Source organism: Daucus carota, chromosome 5 (assembly GCF_001625215.2).
Source record: "Daucus carota subsp. sativus chromosome 5, DH1 v3.0, whole genome shotgun sequence".
Taxonomy (NCBI): Eukaryota; Viridiplantae; Streptophyta; class Magnoliopsida; order Apiales; family Apiaceae; genus Daucus; species Daucus carota.
The window spans coordinates 33,654,477-33,668,004 of NC_030385.2; the positions used below are offsets into that span (position 1 = coordinate 33,654,477).

At 35.0% G+C, this 13,528-nt stretch overlaps 2 protein-coding genes across 4 annotated transcripts; both read left to right on the top strand.

The window, feature by feature from the left end:
* Window positions 1–1,637: 1,637 nt before the first annotated feature.
* LOC108220229 (uncharacterized) lies at window positions 1,638–6,574 on the top strand. Of its 2 annotated transcripts, none has more exons than XM_017393935.2 (6): window positions 1,638–2,224; window positions 2,437–2,648; window positions 4,941–5,157; window positions 5,257–5,342; window positions 5,463–5,554; window positions 5,727–6,574. In XM_017393935.2, exons 1-6 carry the CDS (start codon window positions 1,895–1,897, stop codon window positions 5,981–5,983), a joined length of 1,194 nt encoding a protein of 397 aa, XP_017249424.1. In that variant the 5' UTR covers window positions 1,638–1,894; the 3' UTR covers window positions 5,984–6,574. The 2 variants fall into 2 exon arrangements, with proteins under 2 accessions (XP_017249424.1, XP_063950610.1); XM_064094540.1 differs by having other exon boundaries at window positions 1,746–2,224; window positions 4,938–5,157; window positions 5,727–6,280.
* Window positions 6,575–8,299: 1,725 nt separating this feature from the next.
* Window positions 8,300–13,520, top strand: LOC108220557 (tlg2p-like protein a). 2 transcript variants are annotated; one of them, XM_017394360.2, is made up of 8 exons: window positions 8,300–8,705; window positions 11,507–11,783; window positions 12,122–12,211; window positions 12,354–12,431; window positions 12,612–12,689; window positions 12,767–12,832; window positions 12,907–12,987; window positions 13,181–13,520. In XM_017394360.2, the coding sequence occupies exons 1-8, from the start codon at window positions 8,524–8,526 to the stop codon at window positions 13,286–13,288; spliced, it is 960 nt and encodes a 319-aa protein (XP_017249849.1). In that variant the 5' UTR covers window positions 8,300–8,523; the 3' UTR covers window positions 13,289–13,520. The 2 variants fall into 2 exon arrangements, with proteins under 2 accessions (XP_017249849.1, XP_017249848.1); XM_017394359.2 differs by having other exon boundaries at window positions 8,301–8,705; window positions 11,504–11,783.
* The last annotated feature ends 8 nt before the right edge of the window (window positions 13,521–13,528 follow it).

Genomic DNA, 13,528 nt, shown 5'->3' on the forward strand with positions numbered 1-13,528 from the left:
CGAGGTCTCAACCGAGTCGGCTCCCATCACCACCACTATCCCCGTTGGGACTGCCACCGCTCAAACCTCCATTCCCCTGGTCTTTGGCATCGTGCCCAATATGACCCATGTCATAGCTACCGTTACCGATGTCGGCACCCATTATTCAACAGTCATGATGACCACCCGAGGAAACGGGCGAACATGATGTACACACGATGACCACCCGAGAAAACGGGCGAACATGATGTACACGTGATAGATGATGACTCTTCCGACTTAGAGCAAGATCATGAAACTCAAAAAGAGATAATCGACGTCGTTCAAAGTATAATAATCACGAGTCCTGTGGACCTGCGAACTTTTATTAAAATAATTTTAAAAAAAATAACACGAAATTATATTTTACAAGAGGTTCGATTGAATGAACGAGTACGTCCCGATAGGACAAACAAAGTATGCTAATTATAGATTGAATATAAATTTCGATAACTCCAAACAAAGTCATTAGATTTAGGGTTGAATTTATAATAAAATAACATTTATATTTGCATTTTCAAAGATTGAAATAAATTATTAATTTTGTGTGATATTCATTTATATCATAGAATAATGGAGATTTGACATGATATCTCATAAATTTTGTATTATTTTGATATATTTTAATATATGTAAAAATGTATTAATAAGCTCAATACATTCTAACAGGGACGAAGCCAGCAAACATCAAAAGGGGGGCCAAAAAAATTTCTTCGACACACTAAAATTTTTCGTTAACACAATAAAATATTCAATATAAAATAAATACAAAAATACTAGTAAAAAAAATTATAGTAAAACTTTGTGTTCTTTTAAATCAAGATATCAAATACTCCCTCCATCCCATTTTAAGTGTCCATTTTGCCAAAAAAAAAATATCCCAAAATATGTGTCATACTCTTTAATCTATGTAAACTTTATACTATTTCCAATATAGAATTAAATACAACCAACAAGCCCCTCATAAATGTATTTAGAGAGATTATGAATGTATAGTGTAATTTGAAATGAAAAAAAGGTCCAAATACATAGTAATTAATGAGGTGCATAATCAATATGTTATGAAAACTAAGGTGATTAGTTGTGGAAGATAATGATCAAAACATAATATTAATTATTTCTTAATATGTGTGAAATTTGCAAAGTGGACACTTAAAATGGGATGGAGGGAGTAACATTATGGAAACCCTAGGGGGGCCATGGCCCCTTCTGGCCCCTATGTAGCTTCGTCCCTGCATTCTAAAAGTGAAATATTTTCAAATATTTAATCAGCATCATGTTTTTAATTATTTTAATAAATGATAATCAACCACTTCTCGATTATTTAAAGTCTAGATTCAATATCTTGTTAAACTAAAAGAATTCTCTAAATTTATTAAATCCATCATATTGTAATAAAGTTCTAAAGTCAAATCCATTATTTTTCGTATTAAAATCTACAAATTCTTTACAACAAAATTAATAAATTCCCTCAATCTTTTGGGGTTATTCAGATATAAAAAATCCCACGTGTCACTAAAATAGAACAACATATGCCTTACTTGGTGCACGTGTAAGTTAATCTTTGCTACTGTACTTGAAAGGTTAGATAAAAAAAGAAGGGGCACATGCGTAAATTCACACAAAGATTTTTGATATTAATTTAATTATTAGAATTTCTCTTTCTTCCCCGTCGAGACTTTTTGTTATTCAATTTGTTTTGCCAAAAATCCAGTAGTCGCGTTGAGTCATTGCAAAACCACCCCCAAAAACCTAATTATACACACACCTATACATACACACAGATACAATCAACTTCAACTCAGTTTTGATCTGTTATCTTTTTAATTGCTGTTAATTTCAAGATTTATATACACATATATATAATTTTACAGTAATGGCAGGAACCGGAGGCTTCGCCGTGTCGCGGAGCCACGGAGGCGATAGGTTTTACAATCCACCGGCGATGCGGCGGCACCAGCAGCTTTTATTGCAGCAGCAACTTCAGCGGCCGGAAAAGTCGCCGGCGGCGGCGGCGGCGGTGGCGGCTGTGCCGGAGGCTGCGGAGGCGCAGAAGCGGAGTGAGTCGGATGGTTCGGTAAGTGCATTGTCGAAGAAGGCGTCTGATTGCGGTTCTTCGGAGGCGAAGAAGGTGACAAATGAGAGTAATATAGATCGTTTGATGGAGGCTGTGACTCCGAATGTTGCAGCAAAGTATTGTCCTGAGGTATTTAAGTTATTTAGGGTTTCGTTGTTTTGAAAAGTTTGACTTTTTATTGTTTGGTCAATGTGAATTGCTGTTATACATTTCGGAATTTAGTGTACTAGTGTAGTTGATTAGTGTAAATCGTGTGAATTTGTGTTTTCTTAGCTGATTATGGTTCATATGTTTTGAATCAAGTGGATGTGTTGTTGATTGATTGCTATTTGGGTGAATAGGTGAATGGAAGGGGATGGAGAAGTCGAGAAGCTGGTTTACGGCCATTTTATAACCTTGGTGATTTGTGGGAATCATTGAAAGAATGGAGTGTGTATGGAGCAGGAGTGCCGATGATCATCAAAGAAACTGACTCGGTAGTACAGTACTATGTGCCTTATTTGTCTGGTTTGCAGTTGTATGCCGATCCATCAAAGCGTCCCGCTAATAATAGGTGAGCATATTTGTGCTTCTAATTAGAACTTTCATTTTATGTGTTGTTATTCAATGATGCAGGAATATTCTTTATAATGTTCTTAACCTGTGATTGTGGTTTTTCTAGTGTGCAATATGTTTAGTCTTGCTCATCCAAGTACAGTAGTTGGTCAACAATAAACAGCTCACAGCATAGATGCATCTATTCAGTTAGACTAATTTGCTTTTTTAGTCTGTAACTATAAATTTCTGATCTCACATCTTTGATGGTTCCCTTGGGTTGAGATTAAGAGGTATGGATTGGAGATTCAAATAATATGTGTGATAGTATTCTGCTGTTTCTTTTGAAAATGTGTTTGTAGACATATATGCCAGGTCTTCAGCTTCATGGAAATTAAATAATTGTCTTGCTGATTACTTGACAGTTGACATAATGACATGAACATCGTTCCCTGTTTATACAGATTAGTAACTAAATGTATTGCCAGATAGTACTAAATATAAATTTTTATGTGGACTTACATGAGAAGATGTAGAGAAATAATTGAATAATGACAATAGCCTTTTCCTTCTTTAATCATACCAATTAGTAAGTCATAAAAACCCTAAATGATCTGTACAGGGAAATCAATGACTCTCGAGTTGTCAGGTGCTCATATTTTTACAATAGGTTTAAAGGTATCAAGTTAAGTAGCTTAAAGATGTGGGCACACTGTGCATTTGTTGTCACCATTAGCAACATGATCAGTTGTCTATGGTGTTTTATTAGCGAGTAGAGATCTTTTAGTAGTACTCAGACGTGGCAGGTAAGCTATAGTTGGTAGAGATTGATACTTGATGTATGATTTCTGAATCTATCATTTTAAAGTTCTAATGGGACGATAGGTTCTCATATAATACCTTTTGAGCCCTAAGATTGCGTGATGCATGCCACTGTAAGACTGTATCTTAAGGTGCAGTGGGTTGAAATTCGGTTGGATTGACATAAAATGGATATCTGCTGGAATTGACTTCTCGATTATTGGTACCTTATTAATTTGTTGTCTGAATTCTCTTCAATTCGTTGTTTTTTTGAAAATTTTGATTATAAAAGATGTGGCATATCTTATAATGCCTGTCTTCAACTTTATTGAGTGTGGTGCGAATCAAGGCCCAACCCATTCACAAAAGGCACTGGGCATAAAAGATGCGTAGTTCTTGTTGATTATCAATAAATTAAGACTCTTTCCAAATTGTAAGGGCGACCTATGTGACTACTCTAAGTGAAGGTTATATATTATGCTTTGATTTGTTTAATGTTGGGCATGAAATGCCGAAACTGAAACAGTATGTTGGTATGATCTGAATAAACTTCTTTTTCAGCCCAGTTCAATGTTTTATGTTAACAGTTGTATATCTTCTATGAATTTTTACATTTATCTATCTTTTTCTACTTATTTTTTAAGTCATCATATCTTACACTAGTACAGTGTTGCCAAAGATATTTCTCACTCCATCTTTTCTGTTTGGTGAAGCAATTTTGCCTTGTTGAACTTCTTTCACATTATAAAATGATAGATGTTTTGCCCCTGGCGCCTTGATGGCACTTGAGGATATATGTTTACTTGTAGAAGTTACTCTTTACGGAGTGTTTATTTATATATTAACTGTGTAGTCTAAATATCTAAAGATCGAGCTTTTTTGGAGATATTGTAACATCTGTGTCTAGGACTTGCTGCCTCTTGGTGGTTGTAATATATAAAAAGGCTTTTCTCACAAATGAAGCTGCCAGCAAAGTGAGCAAACCCTATATATATATATATATATATATATATATATATATATATATATATATATATATATATATTAGCAGAAGGCAAGTGATGATAAGAAATTTATTGTGGGTATGTTCCTTCCACAATAGGACGTTTTTACATATTGGAGAGTTTTCTCTTGAAATATGTTACTTCTTCCATCCCCAACTAGTAGTCACTTTGACTTTTTTCACGCATTTTTTCAAGTACATATGTAAGATAGCTTCATTGTTCTTTGAATTTCTTTTTTTATGAATAGAAATTTAATATTTTTGTGCACCTTACAGTAAGGGCAAAAGTCAAAGGAAATACTAACAGGGAGTAATTCAGTTTATGTTTTACAGTTCCGAAAATACTTTTTTAACGTAAGCCTTCATTTAGGTGTCCCAAGTCTAAGGTTTATTAAATGTATGCTTGCTGCATGTTTCTTGTGATAAATGATTGTTTTGTTTGGATAAGTTATGTTTGCTCATGTTGGTGATGTGAAACATTTTCTGCCATTTTGTGGCAAAAAGCAGTGAATATGAAGCGGACAGGCGAAAACATGTTGCAGATGGTAGTCACCAAAATGCTGTGAATTTGAGCTCCCAAAAAATGAAGAGTCTGTCGCTGAGAGACAAATACCCTGTGAATTCATCCGGTGAAGAGGGTGGGAATAGCAACTCCCCCGGGCTGCTTGTGTTTGAATATTTGGAATACGAACAACCATACTCTCGGAAACCTTTAACTGATAAGGCAAGTTTAGTTCTTGAACAAAGAATGTTCTTGATGGTAGCAAAATTTCCTTTGTTAAGAAACTAAATTTGTAATGTATCCTCTCTTCCTCCCCAACAGATTTTGAATCTCGAATCTCAATTTCCGGAACTGAGTTCGTATCGGAGTTGTGACCTGTTGCCTTCAAGTTGGATTTCTATAGCTTGGTACTTTTAATTTTCAGTCGTGAAATTATGCAACATTCCCTCCCTATCTTTTGGTTGAGCTTTTATGCTCTGTCAACGTCGGTAATTAAATAAACTGTAATATTAAAAATTGTGCTGCAGGTACCCAATTTATAGAATACCTATGGGTTCAACACTAAAGGATTTGGATGCATCTTTCTTAACGATCCATCCCCTTTCCACACATTTCAAAAGTACATCTCTCTCTCCCTCACCCTCCTTCCCTCCTCCCCCTCTCCCGCCCTCCATCCCTTTCTGTAACCACATGCCCCTTTTCCCGCTCTATGCTTGCATATTTATTCACACGCGCATGTGTCTTTGTGCACATATGTTTATAAACTATTCTCTGTCTTGTAACTGGTACAGATGGTGGTCAATCACAGTCTCATGGTTCCAGTTGTGTGGGAAAGGTCATCAATGCTAGCGCTGGATCTTCAAAAATTTCTCTACCAGTCATTGGCCTTGCTTCTTACAAGTACAAAGGTTCAATTCTGAGTCCCAGTGCCCCTCAAGATTATGAGCATGAGAACTCACTTTTGGAAGCAGCAAACAGTTGGCTTCAGGGTTTGAATGTTGCTCTCCCTGATCTCCAATTTTTTCGTTCTCATTACTCACGGAGATGATAATGCTTGGAAACTTTTTGGCATTATCTCCCTCCCTAATGACAAAAGTTAAAGGTGTCAGTGTTTGGACTCCAGTATTGGCATGACCCTATCAGCAACCAGCCAACTGGTTGAATGTTGTGCTATGTTGTTTAAGCCTTCTCTGTTCCTATATGTAAAATTCTCACCAAAGCATTGACTTACAAGAGATTTAGGAAAAATGCTTATGCCTAAGATAGGCTATGCTTAATGAGCCAGAAGGTAGGTATGGCTGGCAGATTTCACCATTCCTTTTTCTGGGCTGTTATGTTGCCCTGTTGTTTTGAAGCAGTGCCCTGATGTAACCTGCAAGTAGGCATCAGATATAGCCTCTGTTGTTTCATTGTGGGCAGCTAATACTGTTGCTGACTATAGTATACAGGTAAACTGCTGGCTTTACGGTCAGTCTCAAGAGAATCTTGACCATTAGTTCTGGTGATAATGACGGTAACTTGGAATGATCTGTAATATTAGTCTGCGTATACAAACATATACAAAATTACAGAATAGGTTATCTTTTTTTTTGAGGAAGGTTATGCCCTCTGAATGAGAAGTATAAAGGAGTTGCATATATTTTTATCTGTGTTTACTTAATTGCACATCATTGCATTTCCACATGCAACCACGTAGTTATTTACGTCTACTAATGGCAGGGGTGATTTCTAGAGAGTTTGGTTTGACTAGAAAATGGTGTGATTATGAGTTACCTGTCACATTCAGATTAATCTGGATATTGTAGAATATTGTTGTATTTTGACTGGTATAGATTTTATAAGCTGTGGCGGAGACCTTGAACTATGATGACTAATAGATTCTAGGCAAGGCCTTGTCTCGTATGATGGGAGGCATTAGTGTATCCTTTTATGACAACCTTGGGGTGAACTATGACTGACCAATAGTTTCTAGGCAAAGCATGGGCTTGTATTTTGGGGGTGGGGGGCTTGGTGTATCCTGTTATACCCTGGTATGAACTATGACCGGCTAATAGTCTCTTGGCGCAGGGGTGGGGGGAGGTATTCATTTATATTTTCAAGTTTGAGCTTGGGCAGAATGAAATGTCAATAATTTAGGTTTTATTTGTATATCAGTTTTCATAGCTAGGTTGGAGCTTTGCTTTGCTTTGTAGGATTACAAGTTATGGTAAATTATACTGGCATCTTGTATTTGAAAAGGTTCAGAAAACTTGAAATGTCGGTAAATAGCTTAAACATGATTAGTTATTTGTTCGATGAGCTACTGCTTGAAGTCTAAAACACCAAACATTTGATTCATAATCCAGTTTCGTTTAAAAAGTAATCACTGAATCTTGTTGTGGAGTTCAGTCAAAGATGTCTAGTGGATAGTTTTGGACAAACATGATGATTGATAACAAGTAAAATGATACATTTCCTCCATTGCCAAGTGGACAACTGGACAAACACTGCCAATGTTTGGCTCCAAAAGGTTTCAAAGTTTTGGTGGGATGAACTGATGAAGGGGATCATAATTCCAATATGGGAGATTTTGCTGCTTGAAGGAAAATAACGAGCCTTGAAAAGTAAGAACAAAGTATATAATACCTTCCGTGGTTGTATATATTTGGTGTGGACACGGAGACAAAAAAAAAATGTAAAAAATGAGTAAAGTTAGATGAAAAGTGAGTAAAGTGTATATATTTGGTGTGGACACGGAGACAAAAAAAAATGTAAAAAATGAGTAAAGTTAGATGAAAAGTGAGTAAAGTGGTGAGACCCATTTGTATTTAATTATAAATGTGTGATAGTGGGGAAAGTAGTGGGTGTAACAGTGTTTATATTATTATAAAATAAAAATAGTGGAAGAAAGTAGTTGATGTAATAGTATTTTACATAATTAAAAGTTGCTATTTTAAGAATGTATAGAAATGATGGGGCGTCCCAAAAAAGGAAACTGTATAGAAAGGAAACTGTATAGAAATGACCGGGACGGAGAGAGCAGTAGTTTAGGAAACCAAGTACTGTCAGTGTCAGATAGTACTTTAGGACGCACACTGCATTAAGTTTTCATCCCCAGTTTTTCTTTGCTCTTTTGAATGGCATTGAAGGTGCAAGAACTGCAATTGAGAACTCATATTTTTCCAAATAAAGTTCTGTGTTAGAAAGTTTTTGATGCAAGAGAATGAAATATCTGGTCTTCTACTTGACATTTCCCAATTTTTAACCAGGCCAATTCTAATATTAATCATATATTATTATTTACAAAAATTAAAAAAATTAAAAAGGAAATTATTAAATATACGATCTAAAAACTAAAAAATAAAAAGTCAGACTATGAGATAGTTGAGTATTCTCTCATTCCCCTGTAAAGTGTAAACAGACCCGCGAACTCTCGTAATCTCTCCCTCTCTCTCTGCTCCCTCCCTCGTGGACGTACACCCAGACTTTCATAATCTGTCTCACCTAATCTCTCTCTATCTCTCTCAAACACCTCTACAAATACAACTCACAAATACAACACAGACTTCGATACTTTTGTATATACAGTCAGGAGCTTTAATCGATCCAATGGCAACTAGAAATAGAACAAGCTTATTTAAAAATTACAGAACGACATTAAACAACAATCGCGTGCCAGTATCATCTTCATCTACGTTCAACACTGCTGTCATTGAAATGTCGCCTCTCGTTCCTTTCTCCAATCGATCTTCTTATGCTCCTCTCTCTACTACTGACGATCCAGGTCCTAGGTACGCTTCTATTAAGACTTCCAATTAATTATATATTTGTGTTTGTGTGTGGATCACAGGTTTATTGTCTGCTTATAAATTGAATTAGTTTTGATGATAATTGCGGTTATACTGGACGATATTGTTATGATGTTTTGTTTTTTGTAGTTCCTAGCTTTGTAAGGAGCAAATTAGGTTTTATATTCAGTTTCGGTTGCTTCCGTTCGACCTATATAGATATATTTCGTGAAGTTACAGTTGATGCTTTGTTATGTACAACTTAGGATTATACAGTTTTAATAGTATGTACGGTTGATTAGGATAGGATAGGATAAGTTTTTTTTTTGCTTGAGAAGGAAGTTAGTTTTGGTTTTACATTCTGTTTGATCAGACTTATGTAGATATATCTACTGTTTTGGGCTACGATTTAGATCGTCGTGGTTTTGATGATTTGTTATGTTTAGTCAAAAAAGTTTACTAGTAGTAGTTTGTACTGTTGTTTTTATTTTGGATTTTAAGTCAGAAATAAGGTTTTGTTAAGTCGCTTTAATCTTAGCTATGTAAAAAGTTCTAGCGTTTCACGTTTTAATCTTAGCTATGTAAAAAGTTCTAGCGTTTCACGTTTCACTCTTGCTGTTATGCTTACAGTCGATGGATATTTTGATCAAAACAAAAAAAAATCAATGAGAACGTTTTTTTTTGGTTTTTTTCATATATGTCTTAGCACTTGCCTTAGGAAAATGGAATGTCAACTATAACTTACAGCGTTCATTTTCCCTACCCTAGCATCGCATAGCAACACCTACCTATGTCTCTTCCCTCTGCAAAATTGCCTATTGCTCAGTTCTAGGCGTGCCTCACACCTGAATCAATGGACTCAGAAGCGTCAAAGAGACCGTGAGTGCTGGCAAATTGTGTCACTCCAGAGTTTTCCTTGGGAAATAATTTTGTGCCTGTCGCATTCGACTGTAATAAGTGTTTGTTTATGTTTTTATATTGTCAGTATATTTCATGTAAAATATTTATCATATAACTCTATCGATTAATTTTCATTGTTTAGGTCTCGATATAGAGTTTGAGATCAGGCCCTGTAATTGAGATTGGCTTTAGTCGATTTTCAAATTTGGTTTATGATACAAACAACACAATTATCGACTTTATGTTGCTTTGATGTGAGCTATATAAGATGTTTCTGGTATCTATCTGTGGATTTTAAATTTGGCTACATAAAATATATGTTTGGAACCGGAGATTGGGACTCCTGTATCTTCTAGTATTGTGTGTATATTCCTAGTTTGATGAACTTGAATCGTGCATGTTGCTTAATTATTCTTTAGTCATTTTCAGAACTCTTATTATATGGCAGTGAGAGCTGTAAGCTTGATCATACACACACACACATCCGACCAAGGGATTAGATACAGTTGACAGATAAGAGCTTCGGAGAATCCTAATTTTGCACGTACGCAAACTGCTACAAGTTTATAGTCATAATAAATACTCTAAATCAAAATATTAAACCATATATTTAGTCGGAAAATTTTTTTTATTAAATTTAATCATTTTAATTATATGTTCAAATTATTCTGATTTGCTTGCAAAAAGTCAAACAACCTATATATGTGATCTCTAATATTAAAAGTTTGAGAGTTAAACACTTCAATATGTGGGGAGGTGGTGTTCATATCTATGCTAGAATGCAGAATTTGTTGGACAGGTAAAATATTATGCATACTCACTTGGTATTTTTTTTTCTGTTTCCTTAGTCTTCTTTTTTCTTTGCTTCATTTGAGAAGTTCTGTGCACCTCATCATTCTACAATTACTCCATTTCCAGCCAGTTTTTTGATTGATTGGTAACTTAAAAACTTTGTTTAGTGAACCTTTTTGCTGTTTCTTGTTAGAATTTGTTCTTTTATGTCTACTATTTAGGGTACTTTTGATGATTGATCTTATTATCTATCTTCCTAAATAATTTTCTTGTTTCTTTGGATAAAGTGTATATATATATATGTGTGTGTGTATATATCTATATATATATATATATATATCTTCTGCACTTGCTCATAAAGTAAAAGATTTAGAAGTAAATTCATGTTATGCTGCTGGTATGAATTTATATCACCTAGTTGCTGTTTAGTGGTGTGGAGGCACTTATTCAGTGGAAATGGTCAGTTTTTTTCTGTATGCATTATTAGTCCATGTTGCTAAGTAATCACAAAAGCACCAAAGCTATAAAGGAGTGATTACACAGTTTTCAGTGCATTATAAAGGACCGAGTGAAAGCTGGTTGTAGAGATAAAAGCTATATTCAGTTTAGAATGATTATATTAGTCAAAAACTTTTTGTTATGCTTGTTGATTAAGCTGAAATTTTATGTGTATATAGGCCTTTTATCATTTTTTTAAAGATGGGAACATTATACAGATTTGTTTATAACCCCTTCAGTGCATTATAAAGGACTGAAGGTTAGCGAGTTTTAGAATTTCTCAACACGTATTAGGTAAAAAAGAAGAAGCTATATAAAGTTTAGAATAGTTATAAGGGTCAAAAAACTTTTTGTTATGCTTGTGAATTAAGCTGAAACTTAAGTATATATAGACATTTCACTGTTCATTTTTTAAAGATAGGAGCTTTCATCCTCCTACTGTTGTATTTTACACTGGATATTATATTGAATTTTGGTCTTCATATTATCTTTCCACCAGAAATATTTATACTGCACTAAGCCACTAACTGACCTAAAGAACGAGACTATTACTATTTACTTCAGTTAGTCGGAGTGGCAAAAAATTTTCATATGTTCGTTTTCTTTTTCAGCAGTACAGATGCGTTTACTATTGGCTTGCCTCCAGACTGGGTTGATGTTTCTGAAGAAGTTTCTTCTAATATACGGAGCGCTCGAGCAAAAATGGCAGAGCTAGCCAAGGTTCATGCAAAAGCTTTAACGCCTTCTTTTGGAGATGGAAAAAAGGATCAGTATATAATTGAAGAACGTACTCAGGAGATTACAGCTCTGTTAAGAAAGTCAGAAAAGAAGCTAAAGAAACTTTCTGATGGTGGGCCTTCTGAGGAATCAAGTATCCGAAAAAATGTTCAGGTAAGATTGTTAGGGAGTGTTGCCCTTCATCTGCATAGTACAAAATCTTTGTTGTTGGAGACAGATTCCTCTTTTGTGTACTAGATTTACAAAAAACTAATTATGGTATGCTGTATTTTATGTCTTTTGGTGTGTAGTTTCCCTGATTTGTTTCTCTTTTGCTATCACTGCTCGCAAGAATTGTTTGTATATCAAATGTAGTTTAGTAGCATGCGTGTTTGTGATTGTGCATCTCCAGTTGGATTTTTTGTTCATTATCATGGTTGTGTATGGAAGCAATGGAAATGTTTTTAGTGGGCTAATAGGATGCTTTGCCTGACACAAGTGTTTCTAAACAGCGCTCTCTCGCAACAGACCTTCAAAATATATCAGTGGAGCTTCGTAAGAAACATTCCTCTTATTTGAATCGCTTACGTCAGCAAAAAGAGGTTTGTCTACCAATTTAACAATGAACACATTTTCAGTAGCATATTTTGAAGATTTTTTCCTGGTTATTATGTTATTATGTTGAAATGTCTGGGTTTAAAATTATGGACATTTGTCTTACTGACTTCGTTGTTTATAATGTAGGATCATGATGGGCTTGACTTGGAGATGAATTTGAATGAAAATAAATCCAGATTGGCAGATGATGAATTTAGTGATGTGGTATGCAATTAAATTGTTAACTCAAACTAGTAATTACAATAATATGTATACAAGTTCAATAAATTAACTGGTGGATGATGCAGGGTCTAACTCTGTGATAGTTCAATTTTATGAACCTCTTATATGCTGATGTAAACACGGGCCACTAATCATGTTATATGATCGTGCTTGATCAATTAGGGTTTTACTGAACATCAAATGACTAAAGTAAAGAAAAGTGAGCACTTTACAGCTGAAAGGGAAAGAGAGATAAACCAGGTTGGAGTTTCAGTTTTACTTGGCAGTACTATAGCATAGTTATCGTTGCCATATTTAGGCATATAATTGATGTGTAGGTGGTGGAATCAGTGAACGAGCTGGCCCAGATCATGAAAGATCTATCAGTCCTTGTGATAGACCAGGTTGAAGCCCTATTCTTTTGAATCTGTACTAACCTTTATAGCTATCCAGAATATTTACTTGGTAGTTCTCTCAGGGAACTATTGTTGATCGGATAGACTACAACATTCAGAACACTGCTGCATCAGTAGAGGAAGGCCTCAAACAACTGAAAAAGGTATATTACTGTATTTCTTTTCTTTGGCTTTATGTATTTGACAAATTTGGTGACATGGTTTCTTGCAGCTCCATCCGTTTTAAAAACCGGATGGTGGTTTAATAAATTTTTTGTTTATTGAATGTGTTCACCAAGATAAGTACAACTATGATTAAGCAAGTAAAGTTCACTGTTACTATTTTAATATTTACAGGCAGAGAGAAGCCAAAAGAGTGGGGGAATGGTGAAATGTGCAACTGTTCTTGTTATTCTGTGCTTCATCATGCTAATACTCCTAATCCTCAAGGAAATACTCTTCTGAATGTATAGCTGCTTTTTAAAGTTGTATTATGTTGTTGAAGGAAGATCTACTTAGTTTTTACAGTTGTTACTTGTTAGTGTTAGGACTAGATAGGTTAATGTTGTAATTAGATCCCGGGTTTTGAAAGTTTCACAGGGAGCTCACCTGAATGTATGAACTGAATTCAGATTAGGGAGCTCATCTGAAGAGATGAACGGATGTCAGATTACATCAAAGTTTTGGATTTTGTTTATCCACGTA

Coding starts and splice junctions, on each gene's coding strand:
- LOC108220557 (XM_017394359.2), top strand. CDS start 8,524: ATGGCAACTAGAAATAGAACAAGCTTATTTAAAAATTACAGAACGACA. Junction 12,212..12,353: donor GCTTACGTCAGCAAAAAGAG/GTTTGTCTACCA, acceptor TTTATAATGTAG/GATCATGATGGGCTTGACTT. Junction 12,833..12,906: donor CAGTCCTTGTGATAGACCAG/GTTGAAGCCCTA, acceptor TAGTTCTCTCAG/GGAACTATTGTTGATCGGAT.
- LOC108220229 (XM_064094540.1), top strand. CDS start 1,895: ATGGCAGGAACCGGAGGCTTCGCCGTGTCGCGGAGCCACGGAGGCGAT. Junction 2,225..2,436: donor CAGCAAAGTATTGTCCTGAG/GTATTTAAGTTA, acceptor TTGGGTGAATAG/GTGAATGGAAGGGGATGGAG. Junction 5,555..5,726: donor CCTTTCCACACATTTCAAAA/GTACATCTCTCT, acceptor TAACTGGTACAG/ATGGTGGTCAATCACAGTCT.